The sequence below is a fragment of the Lepidothrix coronata genome, unplaced genomic scaffold (genome assembly GCF_001604755.1).
Source record: "Lepidothrix coronata isolate B3197 unplaced genomic scaffold, Lepidothrix_coronata-1.0 Scaffold262, whole genome shotgun sequence".
Classification (NCBI taxonomy): domain Eukaryota; kingdom Metazoa; phylum Chordata; class Aves; order Passeriformes; family Pipridae; genus Lepidothrix; species Lepidothrix coronata.
The window spans coordinates 129323-149497 of record NW_016690442.1 but is presented as its reverse complement, the minus strand read 5'-3'; the positions used below and the strand labels follow the sequence as shown (position 1 = coordinate 149497).

The window sequence follows — 20175 nt, the reverse complement described above, 5'->3', positions numbered from 1 at the left end:
TCAGCGAGCCGAGGAGTCCAACACAGCCCTGGGGCTTCCCGCCCGCCGGGGATGCACCGGGCACGGGCCGGTCCCTTGAAGCGCCAGGGTAGCCCGATGGAGAAACGGCCGGAGGCAGCGCGGGGGGCTGGAGGAGGAGGCTCCGCCACGCCCGGGGGCACCGGCCGTCCCCGTGGCCGCCGGGGCCGGGCACCTGCTCCCGCCCCGCGGCGGGGCCGGGGCGGGGCCGCGGCGGGGCGGTGGCGGTGAAATACGGCGACAGAGCGGGGCGCGCTCCATGGCCCGGCGGCGGCAGAGGCGGCACGGCGGGGCCGGTGGCCCGGCGGCGGGGCGGCTATGCCGGGGGCGGCGGGGCGGGAGCGGCGGCGCTGAGTCGGTGCCGTGGCGGCGGGAGCGGCGATGCGGCTGCTCGGCGCCTTCCTGCGGCTATTGGTGGCCGGGACGCTGGGGGCGCCGCCCGCCCCGGTGAGAGCCGAGGGGTGGGAGGGGGATCGGAGCGGGGGCAACCCCGTCCCCCCGGTGCCGCTGCTCGGGGTGGCCGTGACGGCCGGGGTAGCTCCTCTCGGCGGTGGGCGGGGGAGCGGCGGCGGGTCGCCCCGTACCCCCCCGCAAGCGCCCGCCTTTCCCTCCCCGCAGGCCCCGGAGGAGCGGGGGACCGCCAGCGCGGAGTCACCCGGTGAGTTGGCTGTGGGCGGCCGCCGGTGCCCCGGCTGGGAGGGGGCGGCAGTCCTGGGAGGGCTGCGCGCCGGGCCGGGGGGCGCTCGGTGTTCTCTGGGGTATTTTGCCTCCAGAGCCCCGCGGCGACGCCCGGGGAGGCAGCGGGGAGCTGTGCCGGGGTTCGGTCCCGCAGCTGTTTCCCGCAGCCCGTCCCGGGCGCTTGCGGTACCGGGCACCGCCGCGGGCGGGAGCGGAGCGCAGCCCTGTCTCTGGCTTGCCGTCACTCCGATGCCGGCGTGCGGGGTCCCGAGTGGGAGCGCTCCGCTCCGGCTGCCTTCTGCTCTCCCCTCTGGGAAGCCCGAAGGGGCGACTCTCTGCCCGAGGGAGGGCTGGAGAGCGGGGGAGCCCCGCCGCTGCGGGGGCCGCCAGTGAGCAGAGTGCTTGGGGAGGAGACGGAGCTGGCGGGCAGAGGGAGAAAGAGCCCATCGGGGTGGCTGTGGTGGCTGTGCGAGCCCCCCGCACCAATAAGTGATGGACTTACTGCGCAAAGGGGGTCCTCTGCATCCCTGTGCCCCATGATGGCTGTAGGACCCCACCGCGGCTGCTGCACCTGCCCTGGCGGCCTCTCTGGACGCTTCCTTATAGACCCTGTCCCGGTCTCTTGCAGTCCTGACTTTTCGGGAGATCTGGAATCGTAGTTTCTGCCGGCCGCTGGAGCAGCTGGTAGACGTCACTAACGAATTCCCCAACGAGGTGGAGTACATTTTCAGACCCTCCTGCGTCTCCCTGCAGCGCTGTGGAGGCTGTTGTGGGGACGAGGGTCTCCGCTGCGTCCCCGTGGAGACCAGCACGGTCACCATGCAGGTACGTGCTGCCCCTGCGGGGCCGTGGCTGCTCCGCGGAGGTAGTGGGCTGTTCACCAAGCACCGGGAGGGTGAACTTGCAGACATCGTAGCAGCATGGCTAACAAGGGAGGGGGCTCACAGCTGCTCAAATGCATGCCAAGCCAGGAGGGTCCCTCTGCCGGCTCTTTGGGCTTACCCCTGAGGCCAGGTGTCACCCCTGGTGGTACTGGCCTCACTCTCTGCTTCCCTGCCCTCTCCTTTTTGTGTGGGCCATCTTGCTCATTGCTGTCATCTTTCTAGACCTTCCCTGTCTTGTGATGGTGTTGGGTGTCTTCCACTTGCCCATGACTGCCTGCTGGGACAAATTGGGCGCTGCCCCTGAATCGCAGGGAGAAGTGAGGCTCTCCTGTATCAGATGATGCCTGTGGTGGTGCTGACAGTGAATGCCTTCACGCTGAGGGCGTGGTGAACATGAAGGGCTGAGCCAGCCACATTTTCAGTCCCCACTGTGAGAGCTGTGAGATGTGGGATGGGACATCCTGGGCAGGTCGACTCTTCCCCAGGCATTGGGCAGCAGCTGTCCTCACGCTGCAGCCCTTCCACTGTGCTGCCAGAGATCAACCTGCTGATGCTGCAGGGAGCAGGGAAAAGCTCTGCTTTGCCATGGATGACAGATAAGAGTGTGCCTGCAATAAATCATCAGTGATTTTGGTCCCTCAGGGTTTGAAAGTGTGGTGGGAAAGTCAGGGTGGGAGTTTCCAAAAACTCTTGGCTGAGGTGGAGCAAGGACCTGACATGAACAAGAGGCAGCTCCCCAAGCATAGGTCTCCCTCCATGGGAAGGATCCTGCTGCTGTGCACAGGATGGCAATGCCAGACACTTCTGCAGGGGCTAGTGTGAATCACATCGATAATGAACATACTCTGTGAAGCCCCTGGATGTCTATCCTGAACTTCAGGCTGGGCTGTGGAGTGACACGTGATAGGGCAAATCCTGTACTCCTGGATGGGAGAGTCACTGTGATACTGACTCCAGTCAGTTCACACTCAGTGCTGTGGGAAAGGGAATGGGAGGAGGCAGCAGCAATGGGAATGGTCTGGAAAACCTGCCGATGGAGGATATTTCCTTCAGAGAAGGGAGATGTGCAAAGTGGTCAAATATGGGAAAGCTTTCCACAATGGCAGACACAGAAAAATATCTTCTAAGGCTGGGAAATCCCAAGACTATGGGACTTAAATTAAAGCTCTGAAGACATGGAATGGCACTAGCAGAGCCTCCCAAGCTGCTGGGGCAGCTGGACCTGGCCGGTGCTGCCTACGTGTAGAGATGGAGTCTCTGTTGTTGGAGGTCCTGAGGAACAGGTTAGACATGCGTCTTCCTGGGAGCCTGGGGTGGCAAGGCACTGGCTCAGGAGCCCTTTCAGCCCCCTCCTGCTGCTGGCTGGGAAGTAACCTTTGCTCCTCTTTCAGCTCCTGAAGATAAAGCCAAATGGGGAGGCACCCTACGTGGAGATGGCGTTCACTGAGCACAAGCAGTGCGAGTGCAGGTAGGGACCCCTGGGCTTGTTTTACACCTCCAGCAAGAGTGACCCTGCCACCTCACCCTGCATGTGGGACAGGAATGCGCTGGGGGCACCCTGTCTGTGCTGAGACCCGTTCACACTAGGGTTTGATGGTCCTTATGGCCTTTGTTCAGCTGCAGGCTGCACCACACCTCTGCATCTGCTCCCCACAGCCAAGAGTGTGTGGCATTGTGCCCCAAGGTCAGGCACCACACACCGACTGCAGGGCTGAGGCAACCATGGCTCTGTGAGGAGGCATGCCTGTGCACCCCAGCCCTGCAGCTGCCTTGGCATGCCTGTGCTCCTCTGGCCAGAGGATCTGCCTGTGGAGCAAGGCCAATGGCTCTGAGGCAGGTGTTTGGTGTGTCCAGGCTGGTGGCTCAGAGGGAAGTCCATGGCTTGGCATGCTTGAGTGTGACTATGGCCCAAAGAGAAAGCTCAACAGCTGGGCCTTGGGCCTCCATTTAATGGAGGCTGCTCCAGACAGAGCTGGGAAGCAGAGGTCTACATCCAAGCCAACAAATGAAAGCTTGAAACATGCAGCACCAACATGGCGTGGATATCCAGCACAGGAATGGATGTGGCACCCACCTGCCACATACTCCTGGCACCTAGTCAACCCCTTGAGGTGCTCACTGTGTCCCAGAAGTGGTGAAAGCTTGGGCAGGATGGGGCCTCTGCCTGGGGACTGCAGTGCTGTGGGAGCAGTGAGCAGCTCTGGTGCTGCCCGCATCTGGTCCCTGCCACAGAGCCTCTCCAGTATTGTCTGCGTGGAGAGTCCTGGCAATCACCCTCCATGATCCAAAGGTGATTTAGTATTGCAAAAACTGGGGGATGAATGTCCTGCTGGGCAGCCATTAGACACGATCCTTGCCTGGAAGAAGAGCCTGAGGATCCCCGAGTTGGTATTCCCCTGCAATTTTATGAGCAGATGTACTGGAGCAGACCCAGCTCCATGCTCTCTCTAGAGTGTCTGTCACTGAATGCAGAAGGGAGAGTGGGAAGAAGCACATGTGTTACTTCCCCCCCTTCACTTCCAGCTATTTTCCATGCAGGGAATTTCCTAAGCTTTTTGTGGTTTTTCTACCTAGGGTTTTTCTACCTAGGAGATCCCAGGGGATCTCCTATGAGCACTTGTGTAGGCTGCCTTAGAATCTGTGAAAACTTCTTGCTGCAGCTGCTTTTGGCTTCTCCTTAAGCTTCTTCCACACCTGCACATCGCTCCTTTCTGTAGTGCAGGCATGGTAGATGTCCTTGCCTTGACCCCTAAAGGGAATGCTTAAGCCAAGTGTGTTGTGGCTGAGAACCACTACTGAAACTTTGCAGCAAATCCCACATGTCTGTTACTCAGGATGTTGCATCTTGTTTAACTATGAGCTATGAAAGCTGTTGCTGAGAGCAGCTGAGACTTAACTTACCTCATTGGCAAAATGTCACATCCCCAGGGGAGTCACCAAAGCTGGCCAGCCCCTTTGCGGTCTCTGCCTTCTCTCTGCCTACTGTAATTAGCTCCTGGGTGAGGAGTTGATAAAATGGAGAGACGTGATATTGGGTCTGTTTTAAGCACAAATGATAACAGGTAGATTGTGCTATGAACTGGGGCATGTCAATAAGCCACCTCCTGCAGCTCAACATGCAGCACTGCCCAATAACCACTCCACTCTGTCTTTTTCCCACTCTGCAGGCCCCGGCAGGACCTGATGAGGTTGGGAAGGTAAGTAACATCGGGGGAACATTACTGGCTGAAGTTGTGGGTCTCGTCTCCCACACATCAGCCCCTCTTGTGGTACTTTCCTTTTGAAGGAGAAGGTCCAAGAGCCGAGGTAAGAGAAGACAAGACAAGAAGGGACGGAAAGACTGTGAACTGTAAGTGAGCAGGGGCAGGTATGGGTGCTGTCTTGTGAGTTAATTTCTTTGGGATGAGCATCTTCTTTAAACATTTAGATCTTTACTGACACTGTGAGAAGTGAGGGATTTGTGCAGAGCAGACACAGAAGAAAGCAGGAGGGGACAGTGGGCAGCTGTGGGGAGATAGGTTTTTTACTGAAGGCTCAATCGGTGCTTCATAGTCTCCAGGCTCAGCTGCTCAAAGCTGGATGGGGTGGGGATGGATGGACTGTTTGACTTGAGAGTGCTTAGCTCTATCACCATCATAGACCACACTAGGTTTCCTGAATCCATGAATTTCCAGTTTCAGCCTCATGTTGCTGCCAAGCTGTGTCTTTCCTGCTGTCCTTGACTGGTCATTGTTTGGGTTATTCTACCCTTTCCATCCTTTAGCTCACTTTCTCAGTCCTCTTGCTATGACAGCACAGACTGGACTCATTGTGGGCACTTCTGAGGTATGTCACCTGTGGCTGGCACTTTCCTCTAGCATTTCCCCATTTTGTCTGAAGCCTGCTGTTAGGGGCTCAACCAACCCCAGCCCCATCGCCCTCATTCCTCCCCATGAAGAGGCTGCCTGCAGTCCCTACCCCTGCAGTTTGGTGTCAGAGAGGCCAGGCACAGAGAAGGGGAATCCAGGGCAGGGCCTGGGGGTCCAAGTGTCCCTCCATTTCTGGCAGTGTTCACCCCATGCCATGCTCTCTTTGCAGATGTGGCACACCACGCAGGTAGCCTCTGCTCTGCCCCCAGCCTCGATCTTGCTGCCTGGATTTGAGCCAGTTGCATTTCCCCCTGGCATGGGAGACTTGTGGAATCATGTCCCTCCAAGCTGCACTGGGCAGCAGAACTCTGTCAGGGAAGAGCTGACTGGACTCTTGCCTGACCTTGGCGGGAATACAGCCTGGAACCAAGGACTCCCTTGCCCCATCTGCCCTGTTGGCAGCAGGACAAAAGGACCCATGACCAGGTCTGGGGCTGAAGATGAGGAGCTCAAGCCGTGTGTTGGTGTTCAAGGGCATCCTGGGGACAGCGAGGAGCAGAGCTGGTGGATGTGCTGCTGGAACTGGCTGGGGAGGACAGCATGATGTGGAAGCAAGCAGAGATGGCTCACAGGGCTGCAAAACTTCTCTGTCCTGTCAGTGCTCTGCAGCTGGGGAGGAAGAAAACCTGGGGCAGGCAAGGCTGCAGGGTTGTATCTGTCTCAGCCTTGGCACGGGACAGCCCAGGAGGGTGCCAGGGAGCTTGCTTGTGAAGCTGTTCTGGTGGAGAATGGGAGGGAACTGGGCTCCTTGCTTGCAGCCACATCCCAGCCTTGCCCTGCTCAATAAAAGCTGGTGGTGAGAAGTGAGAGCTGGCAGTGTGAGCGCTCCTATCTGCTTTCCAGTAACTGCAGGCAGGATGCTTCCCCGTGGGCACCCATCCAGGCTGGAGGAGGGCAGTCCTGCAGTGATCCAGGGCTTGTCCTCAGCACCAATCTTTCAGCACCCAAGGGACTGCCCTTGGTTTAATGCTGGAGATGGGCAACCAGCAGGTCAGGACCAAGTTGCTGCACATGTTGGGATGCTACCCACGTGCTGGAATTCAGCTGGGTACTGGGAGACCTCTGGGGGAACTGCCGTTCTCCTCTATACTACGATGTGAGACTGGTACCTCTTCCTATTTACCATCCTGTTTCCCCCACCCCGTCCAAATGTCTGGCTCGCTGTTCTGTCCTCCCTGGCAGGGCTGATACAAGATTTAGGGCAGTGTGGGACAGGCTGCCCATGGGCTTTCCCACTCAGGAAACACTCCACCAAGGCTCATTTACCTGACATGGGGGGGCAGGCTGGGCTGGGGCCCCCATATCTTACTGGGAATACCCTGAGTGTACAGGGAGCTGGTGGCCCTCATTGAGGTGGCTGCGGGTGCTGCTATTTTCTACTTTCCCCACTCAGCCAGCCCTGTGCCCAGGTCTGGTGGGGAAATCACAGCCCCTGGCTTTCCATGCTTTGAGCAGTATTCCTGGGGCTCTTCCTGTCTTCCCTCCTGCCCCTGCTGCAGGGGCTGCCTGCCAAATGCATCGCATACTGACCTGTGCAAGCCATATCCTGAAGCAGTGCATATAGCTGGAAACCCTAAGGGTGGCTTGGGTACCAGCATGTTTGTGGGGCACCCCTGGCACTGGGTTAAAACAAATCAAGGGTCATTCTTGAAAGCTTCAAGCAAAAGACTGGAGGGCAAGATCTGCAAATGCTTCAAGATTACCCTCAAATGATGGGACCTGCTGTTTATCCTGCTCTGAGGAGCAAGAGCGGAGCCTAGCAGAGCAGAAGTTGGGGTCCAAGGCAGCTCCTTCCCACATCTGACATGGCTGCATGTTGCAGGGGCAGGCTTGCTCTGAGCTGTAATGCTTGTGCTGCCTGGGGCTGGCACAAGGACATGGGGACAGGGCAAATCCCAGTCAGGGAAAGCTGGTGGTGGGTGTTGAGGAGATGTGAACCTCCATGCTGCCACCATGTAGCATGGCATGGACTGGGTGAGTTGCAGCTGGGCATATCCTTCAGGAGCTTGCTGGATCCCCTTTGGATCCCATTTCCAATTCTGGTATCCACAGTGTCCTGGAGCACAGCCTACATAGGCTCTGCTTCAAAAATGATCCATGAAGTTCCTCCTTCACTACCTTGTGGATGAGGGGGACTTGTTGCTTCCCTTCCCACATTACTCAGGGTATGCGTGGGCCACATGGCACCCTAGCTCTGGAGGCCTGTACTGGTCCATGCAGGCTCTCCCCATCCCTGTGTGCCATTTCAGCCTGGCTGGTTGCTCTCTAAGGCCAAGGAGAACCACAAGCAGCACTTGAGAATGTACATGATGGTTTCTATATTGTTTTTAACATTAAAGTTTCACCTCAGTACTATTAAACTTTTAAAAAGGAAGTTAGATAAATCCAAGTATGTTAATTAATAAAAATAAATTTATCAAAAGTGATTATTAAAAAACCCAAACAAATTCAAACACACTCATGGCCAGCAGCTTCTCCAAGCAGTTCCTGATGTCTGGTGTCACCTCTTTGACTGCTGCCCTGCACTGAGGTATTCCAGGCAGCTCTGCCCATCAGAGTTGGTAGGGCCAGGAGCCTGCCTTGCATGGCTACCCTGTGTTGCTTCTCCCCCTCCATCACCTGAACCACCTGGGTGCTCTGTGTGACCTTGTCCCTTGTTCCTCCGGTGTCATGGGGTCTTGGACAACAAGGACACAGGTTCCTGGGATGGATGTGGCTGTCCCACTGAAACAGCAACAAGGGCAGGGAGCAGGGGAAGGCATCACTTACACAGGAGGTTTGGGAGCTGCATCGTCCAGCCTCCCTCTAACTCTGGGGAGGTAACGGGAACCAAATGAGTCCTAGCACCTCCCTGGAGTTCCTGTGGCTGCTGCAGGCATCACATACTCAGGGAAACACCAGCTCCCTTCCCTGTCCCTGCCAGAGGGGAGTCCTGCCACTCCCCTCATCCCGAGGGGGCAGGGACTTCCAGCAGGACATCACACCCACTGGTGGTATGAGGATCAAGGTGGGGGGCTGCTGCCCCAAGGGGAAGAGCAGGGCTCCTGGCCTCAGGGCTTGTGTCCACCACTCATGTTTCCTCTCAAGGAGACCAACCACTCTCTCCTGGTCCCCACTCTATTTGCTCCCAGTTGTGCCTTTTTTAGAGGCTTCCACCACTAGCTCCTGGCAGCCCTCCTTGGCCACAGCAGATGTGTTACCTGAGCACCCTGACAAGGTCAGCTACATCTACAGAACCTCATGTCCCCCAGGTGCTGTAGAGCCGGGCTGTAGGAGCAGACTGGTGCCATTGTAAAGGGACCATGACAGACCTCAGCACCAAAGCCAGCAGGGTCCCCCATGGCCAGGTGTAAAACATGCCCCAGCCCTGGTTCTCCCAAATTCTCCATCCTTCCCCTGCCTGTGTAAGCCTTGCAGACAGGCAGCTGTCTCACAGGAGCAGCACACACTGTGTTATCAGCATCCCTGGGCTCCCTGTGTCTCCTAGCCTTATAGAGCGAAGGTTTGTTTAATAAGGCTTTAGGAGTCAGAAGTGCAGTAAAATGGTTTAGAAGAGTTATGGGGGAGACAAAACATAAACCAGGCTTATGCATCAGGAACAAAATATTACATATTTTTGGGGAAGTACCTGTAAAGGTGATGTGGAGATCGGCCCAGAGACATAGTGTCATAGCTGATGAAGCCCTGACATTAAAGCTTATCCGGTTACCTCCAGCCTCCCCAGTCTTAGGAGGCCACTGAAGTGCTGCCTCCCTGCAGCTTCTCCCGGCACATGCCAATGCAGATGTCTCATGTCTCCATGCGAATAAAGATTCACTGAGGTCTTAACCTCTCACTTTTGACTTACAAGATTTGCATCTGAACAAAGTTGGGTATAATCCTTCTGCCTCTGCAGTCAGTGATGTTTGCAGTCTCAGCATGTTTTAAGCTTTTGCCAACTCTCATGCATCTATTTTAGGCTGTAAGAAAAAAGGCAGCTCTCACTTCGCTCCCTGTTATTTGTCTGTGCTAGTTTTGTTTTGGAAGTTCCCACTTCCCAACAAGGGCCACAAACTCTTCAACAGGTTAATCTAAAAGTAAGCCCCCAAATTTAACATCTTCTGTACAGCACTGACACGGGAACCTGGAAGCCCACAGGTAAGGGCAGCTGGTATGTGTCTTCTCTTGCAAGGCTCTTCCTTGCAGGCCAGTCCTTGGGGCACTTCTTGCTGATGCCTTTGGCTCACGCTCTTCTGGCTGCTTCAGAGGTGTTTGATGATGAACTCAACAGTTTTGTTCCCCTCCTAGCAATTCCTCTTCACATATCTCTGTACCACCATCACCTCAATATCCACACCCCTCTACAGATACATTGCGCTGGATTTTGTAATTTACCTGTGCTCTCTGTCCTCTCCAGGCCCACATAGATCTGCTGAAGTCAGGCAGGTGAGCTGTGCCAGCAGCACCCCTGCTCTCATCCAGGGCCCCACCTCACTTGTTTCCTGCTCGGACTTTCTCTTGAGTTTGAAGGAGAAGACCCCAGGCTCTAGTGGGAATTAAAAGGCCCCAGAGACTGGGAGATATAAGAAGACTGGGCAAAAAAAAATTATTTCTGTGATGTAGGGTTTGGTGGGGAAAAGGAACCTGGAAATGTTTTGAGGAGAAATCAAAGAACCAAGCAAGCCAATGATGTCTGGGCACCTGGTTGCCTCACAAAGCAGACCCCTTTTTGTCCTCCCAGACCTGCCCTCTGAGTCACAGTTAATACTTTCATACTCCCAAAGAAATGGTCTTCGTTAGAGAGAGTTTGGTTGCTTTTCTGTTCTGTTGTTAACCGACTGGGCTGTGTGAAAGAGTTGCCTGGGGGTGCTGAGCCAGGGAGACCCCCTGCCATCAGTGTGCACAGGGTATGAAGCAACCACAGGGTAGCCCCACAGCAAGTACTGGCTCCAGCAGCAGCTGAACACAGGGACCGACCAGGCTGGTGAGGCTGTGATGGCACAGCACAAGGCCAGCTCCTGTCAAAATGAAACTCTCTTTTTAGAATCACTTCCTGTTGGAATGGGACATGCTGATAGGTTAGCAAGGGATGGACAAAGATGCAACAAATCTTAGTATAGTTTTTCTTTTCCCAACAAATCTTAGTATAGTTTTTCTTAGGATATCCCTGGGATTTAATTCCAGCCCTCCTCCCTTTGCAGGTCCCCTGTCACCCCTCTGGAAAGGTGGTTAGTCAAACTGGGACCAATAATCCAACAGACACAGCAAACCAGTTGGCCTGAGCAGTAACTAATTTAGCACTCCTGGTTCAGCAAATCTCCTTCGCTAATAACTGTATTGATCTATTGGGGCCTGCAAGGCCTTTCTGGCCTTCCAAAAAAAAGCGAAGCCAGGAGGGCAGGAATACATGTTTCTAGGCTAAGACAGAGACTGCTATTTTCTACATACTAAGTGGTACTAACCACCAGCTGGAATCTCGACTATGATGTCACTTTGCTGTACCTTAATGCATTTGTGCTGATGTTCCCTGTTCTGTACATTTGAAATAAGTTTGTAAAACTCAGTGAGTCTACAAGAACTGGTAGAAGGGCCAGCTGAGAGCCCGGTGTCAGGGGCAAGAGCACCCACGTGAAAGATGAAATCGGGAAGAGCCAAGGGTGCCCTGGCCTGACCGTGATGAAGTGGCAACACACCCAGCACCTTAACTGGGGCAGCGGGGGGGGCTGCTGGAGTGGGTGCACCCTTCGGGGGCCGGCAGAGGCAAAGGCTAATTAAAACACGGCTAATTAAGCGTTATGGGAGGAAGGAAAGGCAGCGGCAAAGACTGCACTTAACGAACAGGAGCTTGGTTAATTAAGGGCAATTAATGGTGAATAACGATGACAATAAAGCAAGCAGAGCGACGGCGCTCACCGCACGTTAACGGAGCGATGGAGCGCCTGCCTCGGGCAGGGGCGGGACCCCGGTGGGGAAACCCGGGCACAGACCCTGCCGGAGGGGCGATGATGATGATGATGATGATGATGATCTCATCCTCAGCCAATCAGCGCCGGCCCTTCCCGCCGCGCCCCTCCCGCCCCTCCCGCGGTGCCGGGATGCTTGGCGGCCACGCTGCCCAGGTGCGGGACCGCGGGGGGCGGCGGGGAGCGGGCCGGGGGGGCCGTGCTGGTGAGCGGCGCCGGGTGGTGCCGGACGAAGGGGCCATCGCTCCTCGGCTGAGCCCGCGCCCCCCTCCCGCTCTCCCGCGGCGCAGGGCGGCGGCGCGGGGCCATGAGCCGGGCGGAGGCCGAGCCCTGCTCCCGGGCGCTGGCGCAGGCCCGCGTGTACCTGGGGCAGCTGCGGAGCCGCGTCAGCCCGGCGGGCCCCGAGGGCGGCGGGCGGCGGGACTACCTGGTGGAGGCGGCGCGGCAGCTGCGGCTGGCGCTGGAGCGGGACGTCAGCGAGGACTACGAGGAGGCCTTCAACCACTACCAGAACGGCGTGGACGTGCTGCTCCGCGGCGTGCAGGGTGTGTGCGGCCTCCCGGGAACGGGGCACCGGGGCAGCCCTCCGGGGACACCAGCCAGGGGACCAGGGCATCCATCTGGGGAGTGCAGTGAGGGGGTCAGGGTATCCCTCCAGGGAGGATGACAAGGGGGACCGGGACGTCCCTCTAGGGACTGTGATGAGGGCACTGGGGCATCTGTCCGGGGAGTGCAGCCAGGGAGTGCATCCCTTCTGGGAGAAGGGTGAGGGGACTGGGGCATCTCCCTGGGGACTGTGGCCAGGGCACCAGGGGAGCGTGGCAGGCCCCTCACAGCCACTTTTTGCACCAACCACAGTTGACCCCAATAAGGAGCGTCGGGAGGCCGTGAAGCGGAAGATCACACAGTACCTGAGGCGTGCCGAGGAAATCTTCAACTGCCACCTCCAGCGGGCTGCAGGGGGTGGCAACACCACTGCCACGGTGAGGGGCTCATGTGGGGCAGCATGGGTGGGATGGCAGCAAAGCTGCATCACTGGGAAACCGTGGGGGACACAGATAGAGCAGCCCCAGTGAGCCTCTGCCACATGCCACAGTATGATGGTGTAGAGAAAATGGCATACACATCAAGCTTCAAAGTGTCCTGGCATGCCAGTGGCTGTGTGGGAGCTGGCAGCTTTTTTCCCTGCCTGGATCAAGGAGCTGACATGGGCCCAGCTTTCCTGGGATGTTTCCAGAACCCCTCCCTGAAAATGTGTACGCTTAGCTTGCTGTCACCATAGTGAATATGGCCATTTTTGGGGAGTCTGAAGCCACTGCAGGTAACCACCTTGTCAGGTGTTAAAAATGTTATCTTCCCTGTCATTGTTCCCATCTTTATGGAAACCAATGGCTGCTTGCTGAATTGCGAGGAGGAGGTAGTTAAAGAAGGGAGAAGGGAGTGAGGCAGGGCAAGGTTGGGGCTTGGTAAGAAGGATGAGGGGAGAAATACAACTACCTTTTATATAGATCCCTTTAGTGATGAAGCAGTTCAGGTCTAGCTATAAATTTTGAAGTGATTTTACCTCTGCTGCAGGTACAAGCTTTCCCTGAAAAGTTCAGAAATCCAGGGACTGGCCAAGAAAATGGTTCAGCTGATGTTAGGAATGAATCACAGCCATAATTCATTCATTTGGAGTGTTGTCTCTGAATGTTGACCAGGTAGGCAGTATTGCTGCCTCCTCTGGAAAATGCTGGGACTTCTCCCACCCCATGTCATGGACAGTAGCATCTCTTAAGTCCTTCATCCTCTTCTCTCACTGCCTTGCAGGGCTATAGCAGCCTGCGCTTCCGGCCCATCAGGACGCTGAGCTCAGCAGTGGAGAACCTGAGACGGTGTAAGGTTGTGGGAGTGATTGATAAGGTAATGACTTGGTGTGGAACTGGGAGGGTGAGGCTGCGGCTGGACCAAAGGGAGTGTAAACTGGAGGGTCCTAGCAGCTGGGATGGGGGTGCTAGCCCCTAGCACACCCACCAGGGAATGTGGGGTTATCCATCCACACCATTCCCACCAAGAATAATTCACAGGACTGGATTGAAGACCTATTAGGAGTTAATTGTGAAATCTGTTCATGTCCCCATTATTTTTGCTTACCAGAGCTCCCAGGTTATTTTACAAGGAGGTTGATACGTCCAGTTCTTTCCCACACATGGAATCATGGTTGATGATAGCTGTCGCAGTGGTAGATTCCTGTGGGTAGTCTGGACTTCAGCAGAAGATGAGCTATCTGGATGAATAAACTAGTTACTAGTTTGTGATCTCGGAACGAAGATGCCAGGCTTACTGACCCCATACACACACTACACATTGCTCTCCACTGCTGCTCCCACATCTCAGTTTGTCCGGACTGATGTGGTCTTCCTGTCATGCTGAGGCCCAGGTTTGAGCCCAGTGCACTCCAAAGAGCTCCTGGAAGGAGCACTGTGAAACCCTTTGGTGTGAAGGAAGGAAAAATGGCATGGGAGTCACCTCTTGGGTTTAATTAACTCTCTTCTTCCTATCTGCATGGCTATCTCCTTGCTAATAACTTTCATTTTGTCTTTCAAGAGTAGAGGTTTGAGCCCCACCAAACTCCTCTAGTTGGGTGGTAGTTTTTTAAGTTCCAGAATTAAGTCTGTTGGGTCATTCCTGTAGGCTGTGTGTTGGGGTGGAAGCAGTGATTGCTTCTGACAGGTACTGTGAATACTGCTTCCAGGTGCAGATCGTCCAGGATCCAGCCACTGGTGGGACCTTTATACTTAAGGTGAGTGTTTTCAGTTTCATCTGCCTGTTTCTCCCTGTCATGCCAGGGCCTCCTTGTTCAAGCAGGTGGCTGGGGCAGGTGAAAGGACCAAAAAATAGCAGCTCTCAGAGGTGTTGGAGGAAGTTCATGGTTCACAAAGCTTCTTCTGGCTGCCTCAGCCATCCTTTGTGATCAGAAGGGAAGTGGTTCTCCTTGGTCATCTGTTTCTCTGCTTTGTAATGCTTCAAGCCAAGACTTATGCCCCTGTTAATCTGGTCAACCCCTGAAACAAGTTTTGGGTGAGATGTGCTCAATGCAAATTCTAGAGTATTTTCCAGTCCCCTTGGAACTAACAATAAAGTATTTCAATAATTGGACCAGGAGGATCTGGCATGACAGGGAGAACCATCAGTTCCAGGGGAAGAGGAGAAAGGGCTGGCATAGCAGGTTCCTGCCTGAAGGGAGCAGGGGTGGTTGTGGGGTGGTCACTGCTCTGGACCAGCAGTGCCCTCTGGATCCCACAGTACAGGTGGGGAGTGCTGTGCCTTGGCAGAGCTTTGCAGAGGGCTGCCTTATCACAGCTGAGTGCTGGGGATGGACAGACCTCTCCGCAAGAGCTGCGCATTTCCACACATGGGGAGTTCCATTGCAAGTGACACAGTCAAGCAGCCATGGGGCTTGGAAGACGGCACGCTACCTTCTGGCTGGCCTCCAGCCCTGCCACGTGCTAGGTAGCAGGGAGTCCAAGTCCCTGTGCTGTAACACACATTTGCCTGTACCTCCTCAGAGCCTCCCCAAATCCCATGTTGAGACCCGTGAACGACAGACCATCATCCCTCATGGGGTCCCCTTCATGGTCAAGCTGTTGTGCTACTATGTGAGTGAGGACTCCATCTTCCTCCACCTGGAGCACGTGCAGGGTGAGTGGAGACAGCCTTGCCTCCTGTCTGTGAAGCATCTTGGTTTATCCCTAACCTCCCTTTCTTTAAAATCCCAAATACGTTTCTCCTACTGTTTTGGAATTAATTTTTATAGTGACAGTGCAAGTCTCCTTCATAGGAGGGTGGTGGGTACCAGGGCTTGAAGACTCTGTGGACGGAGCTGCTCACATGTAGTAGGAATTCTGGAGATTTGATAAGAACTGACTGGGCATGTAACCTAGAAATGGGCTTGTGGAGACCTACAAGGAGAAAGAGGTTGTGTGTTGGGGGATGTTATATGGAAACTAGCCACCTTGTCTCATGGGAAGGAATGCCTTTAGGTAAAGAAGTTGATGTCATCCAGCATCTTTAAAAGAAAAAACTCTTCATTTACTGGCATTGTCTGAGCATGACAGGAAAGTGATGGAGAAGGAGAACAAAGTGAGGTAGTTCACCTGGATGTTTTAGAACAAAACAATCTTTTGACAGGACCTTTATAAAACATTTTTTTGGTTACAAAAGAAGAGATCACACTGGATTGTGAGATCAGACCAAAGAGAGGAGATGGAAAATTGGACATAAAGATCGGGGAGCACATTGGGGTTTGGGTACAACAAGGAGGCATATTTGAGATTTGTCTCAGATCCTGGTGGAGGCTTGTCCCAAGGAACTTCTTTACTCTCTACAGGTTGAATGGATGTGTAGGGGAGAGCAGCTGGAGTCCAGCAATGACAAGCGGAGGCTGATGTGTGTTGGAGCCTCAACAACTCGTGCTTTGCTGTAGGATGAATTGGCAGAAAGCAGCCAGCACTGAATGTAGTGAGGCTGGGAAGCCCTGGCAGGATGCTGTGGGCTCCAGGGCTCACTGCTCTGGCTCATTGCTGACCCACGGGGTCTGGGACATGCTGCAGGAACTCTGGCATCTCTGTCACACAGGAAGGAAAGGATTTCAGGGGAAAGTGGGGATGGCAGTGGGATCAGGGGCATCCATGGAGATGTGGCTGCTCTGTGACATGGAAGTGGCAGAGCTGGGATCGAGGAGGCTGTGCAGAATGGGGAGCAGGGCTGCTAAAGGAAGAGACTTTGATGTGCTAGGTCCTTGGGGGAGGTGTGGTGTTGAGCATGGTGTGCTTGTAGGGCTAGGGCATATTCTGCATGGACTTGAGCTTTGCTGCAGGGGAGATTAATGATACTCAGTCACATCCTCAGTATGTGGGCCTTGGCCTGTGCTTGAATGGGCTGTGTCCACGGTGGGAGAACCAGGGATACTTTGTTCCTCATCATTTGTTCTTCTTTGTGATTTCCAGGGGAGACACTGTGGTCTCACCTCCGCTCCAAGTACTGCGTCCAGGAGGACTCTGATTCAAACACCATTCAAGCCCTGAGGGACCGTGGCAGAGAGGATGGTGTGGGAAGCTCCCAGGGTAGCAGCCAAGCTTGGTTAGGCAGTGGCCTCCCAGGCTCTGTGACCCACCAAAACACTGATGCTTCACTCCCTCAGGAGCAGTCCCTTGGGCCCACAGACCCCAGCTCAGGAAACCACCGCCAGCTTCTCCTGGCTCCTGCCAGCAGCATGAGGGCAGCACCTGGAGGACAGGATCCAAGCATGACTGTGTCTGGTGTCGTGGACTATTTTCCAGCAGCATCAGCCAAATGCCCTGGCCACCTCACTGGCCAGGGCCTGGTTGTCTACCTCTGGGATGATCTAACCAGCAGCACAGGCTGCGTATCGGAGAGAACAGCCTCCCAACAAGACTCCAGGCTTCCTCAGGCCCTTGCCCCTGGATCAAAAAGAAGGGGCCAGCCAGGGGCAGGGGAACCACTGTCTCAGAAAGTGTCTGAGGTCTCCTGGGCTCAGCCTCTCCTGATCTTGGGTCAGAGGCAGCTTCCTGCACGAGTTGCCCCGTCCAGCTCTGGCAAGCCCTGTGGGCCTGACCCAGCAGCGTGGGAGCCCTCACGAGAAGCAAGCTTGACCTGTGGCCAGCTCAGCAAGCAGCAACCATCAGGACCATGCAGGGCTTTGGCTTCCCACAGGCAGAACCAGAGAGCATGGGCTGTGAAGGAGGAGCAGGTGCAGCTGTGGGCAGCAGAAATCCTCCTGGCCTTAGAGGGACTTCATCAACAGGGTGTATTGTGCCGGGACCTCAACCCCAGGAACCTGCTGCTTGATGCAGCTGGTAGGTAGTGCCCCATGCTGCTGCTCCGAGGAGGACAAGGTTGGTCTCTCAGCTGGGAGACTGCTGCTTGCCCCATTTCCAGGAAACATGGACTTTTCTTGAGTTTCCTTTGGAGGAGGATGGGAGTTTGGAGAGGTTTGAATGTTCCTGAAGTTGGAAGTGTGATCTCGGGTTTTCCAAGTGGTTAGTACAAGATTTGGCTCTGCAGGAGGAGAATCAGGGGCTATAGCTGCAGGAATGCATTGCCCCTGCTCCCACATGGGGGCTGGCTGCTTGGGAAATCCCAGCATGGGAAAGCTGAGACCAGCTGAGGTTAATGGGACTGCAGTTTTCTCCTCCTAGTTACTGCCTGGTGAGGTGTTCTGGAGCCTTCCCATCCTTTTGTGCTATGGGTACCGCTCTGAGTCCAAGTCACTGCTCAGCTGGCAACATCTGGGGCAAACATCTGGAGATCTACTAATTGCTTAAGAAAAATGCAGAGAGTTTTGCAAGAGGAAAGCTAACCTTCCCCCTCATCCCCCAAAAAACCCCTTCTTTCCTCACCACAGCCTGCACTGAGGTCTGTTAGCTTGGAGCCCACCTAGCCAGTCTCTCCAGCTCCAAGTGCTGCATATCCCAGGCAAGCACTGGAAGGCTGGGGGTGTGTGTGATGCCAGGGGATGCACAGTGCCTCTGTGTTCAGAGCATGACAGGGGCCCAGTACCCTGGCTGTTCCCATTGTGGGGATATGGCTTGGCTTAGTGCTCCAAACAAAGTCCCTAGTCTTGTCCTAATCTCCCTGCTTTCGGCTCCGGTGCTGCTCTGCAGGTCATGTCCGTCTCACCTTCTTTGGCCAGTGGACAGAGGTGGAGCCCCAGTACTGCAGCCAGGCACGAGAAGAGCTGTACAGTGCTCCAGGTAAGGGATGTAAGCCCTGCCTTGTCCTGTCCTCTGCCCAGTGCCACCAACTGGGGTGAGGGATCTTCTGCAGGCAGCGAGATGTGCCCAGCATAGTATGTGCGAGATGTGCCCAGCATTTGTGCTCCCTGCCTCCCCCATTAACCTCTCTCTGGCTTTTTCTGCAGAAGTTGGGGGGATCATGGAGCCCACTGAAGCAGCTGACTATTGGAGCTTTGGCTCGCTCTTGTATGAGTTGCTGACAGGAGTGGTAAGAGGCTGAGCTGTGCAAGGAGGGTGGGGGAGGAGGAGGTGACACTGTAGCACAAGGGCTTCCTGCTGTGCAGGGGCTGGAAGGCTGCCTTGTCCTGCTGGCACCTCAGTGATTTGCCAGGTCGCTTTGGACAAGTGATTCCTAGTGCCTGTGCATGGTCTCTGGGTGTAAAAGGCCCTGGGTTTTAAATCCTGCTGTGTAGGGCTGGGTTGTGTAGCAATGAAGGCTCAGCGAGGTGCTCCTGTGCTCCTCTGTGCCTCTGCTTACCATCACCCTCTGCTTCCTGCAGCCACTCTCACAAAACCATCCGGCGGGAATTCAGCCTCACACCCAGCTACATCTGCCACAGGGGCTCAGCCTGGCTGCTACATCGCTGCTCACCGAGGTGAGGGACTTCGGTGGATGGGAGGGAGGACAGGGCTAGAGGCTGGGGAAAGGCAGACTGGATTGCTTTTCCAGTGTTCCCATCTACCTCTCCTGCTGTCCCATCCCCTTTCTCTGCAGCTCCTGCAGTACAATCCAAAGCAGCGCTTGGGCTCCGGAGGAGGTGGCATGGCCAAGCTGAAGTCCCACTCCTTCTTCAGCACTGTCCCCTGGAACAAGCTGGTGGGCTAGGCAGGCTGTGCTTCCCTTAGGGAGCTGGGCACCGAGCCTCTGTCCCTGGCACTTGTGACCCCAGGTGGCACTGGCAGCTCTGCCTGCTGGGGAAAGTTTGCCTCAAGGGCTGCCCTGGGCTGGGGTACACATGAAGTTTTGCAGCCTTACATGGCCTGTCTCTGCTTGTTTGTTGGCATCTCCAAAGAGGAGGCTGCAGGCTGGGCCAGGCTGTCTTTTCATCCAGGTCCTCCCTAGTGGGAAAGGGAGCCCAGCTGCTCACCTCCAGGGAGAGGCCATGTGCCCCTTCTGGGGCATCCCTTGCTCAGCTTAGCACCACACCCTGGAACTCCTCATTTTTTATCTCTGCTGCTACCACAGTGACCTTCCTGCTCTGTTACTTTTTGTGGCTTTCAAATGCAGCCCCCCTGGGTACTGCTGGCTGGAGCCCAAGCTCTCTGCCCATCCCTTACTGCATGTCTGTGTGTGTGGGTAATGCCTGCTGCAGGAGTGAGATGGGAGGGAACCCTCTGCTCTTCTCCCCCTCACCCTCTGAAAAAATAAACCACTCATTATTGCTTGAAGAAATGTTCTTTTGTTTCTGAGCTGAACGAGCCAGGCCTAGGCCAAGCATGCTGAGCAAGGGAGAGCCCCAAATCTGTTTCTCAAACCTGCCTGTGAGCACCGGGTTGGTGTCGTCCCCTGGCCATCAGCACCATGCAGCCAAAATCCAGAAGCTGGCACCAAGTGCCTGGCCATCTCCCCTTGTGTCCCGCTTGCCTCACAGCCTCTCAGGTTTGCACAGCCAGGGGGCTGCAGCTTAGATTTGGGAGAAATGCAGAGTGCCTGTGTTTTCTTCCAGCCTTGATTTTTGTCATCATTACCTGTTGTGGCTCCAGCCTCCCGTGCCTGGTGCTTCTTCCAGCTGGCAGGACAGCAGCCCAGCCCTCCTCATTGCTGTGCTTTGAGCAGTCATCCCTGGTAGACCAGACAGTGAGGGCTTAAAGAGGTGAGCTCTGAAAGCCAGCACAGATGGAAGGAGGCCAAGTGTACACACATTCAGGATGGAACAAAAAGTAGCGTGAACACCGGTGTCTGCTAACAGCCCAAAGCAGAGGCTGCCGTGCTCAGTTGTGCAACTCA

The 20175-nt window shown here is 55.4% G+C and overlaps 2 protein-coding genes across 2 annotated transcripts; both read left to right on the top strand.

The window, feature by feature from the left end:
• The first annotated feature begins 399 nt into the window (after nucleotides 1-399).
• Nucleotides 400-6508, top strand: PGF (placental growth factor). Its single transcript, XM_017835676.1, has 7 exons — nucleotides 400-465; nucleotides 637-676; nucleotides 1325-1521; nucleotides 2972-3048; nucleotides 4748-4777; nucleotides 4867-4929; nucleotides 5658-6508. Exons 1-7 carry the CDS (start codon nucleotides 400-402, stop codon nucleotides 5677-5679), a joined length of 495 nt encoding a protein of 164 aa, XP_017691165.1. The 3' UTR covers nucleotides 5680-6508.
• Nucleotides 6509-11737: 5229 nt separating this feature from the next.
• RPS6KL1 (ribosomal protein S6 kinase like 1) lies at nucleotides 11738-20149 on the top strand. Its single transcript, XM_017835656.1, has 10 exons — nucleotides 11738-11975; nucleotides 12289-12413; nucleotides 13240-13332; nucleotides 14165-14212; nucleotides 14979-15111; nucleotides 16419-17288; nucleotides 18096-18185; nucleotides 18353-18435; nucleotides 18728-18823; nucleotides 18943-20149. Exons 1-10 carry the CDS (start codon nucleotides 11738-11740, stop codon nucleotides 19051-19053), a joined length of 1887 nt encoding a protein of 628 aa, XP_017691145.1. The 3' UTR covers nucleotides 19054-20149.
• The last annotated feature ends 26 nt before the right edge of the window (nucleotides 20150-20175 follow it).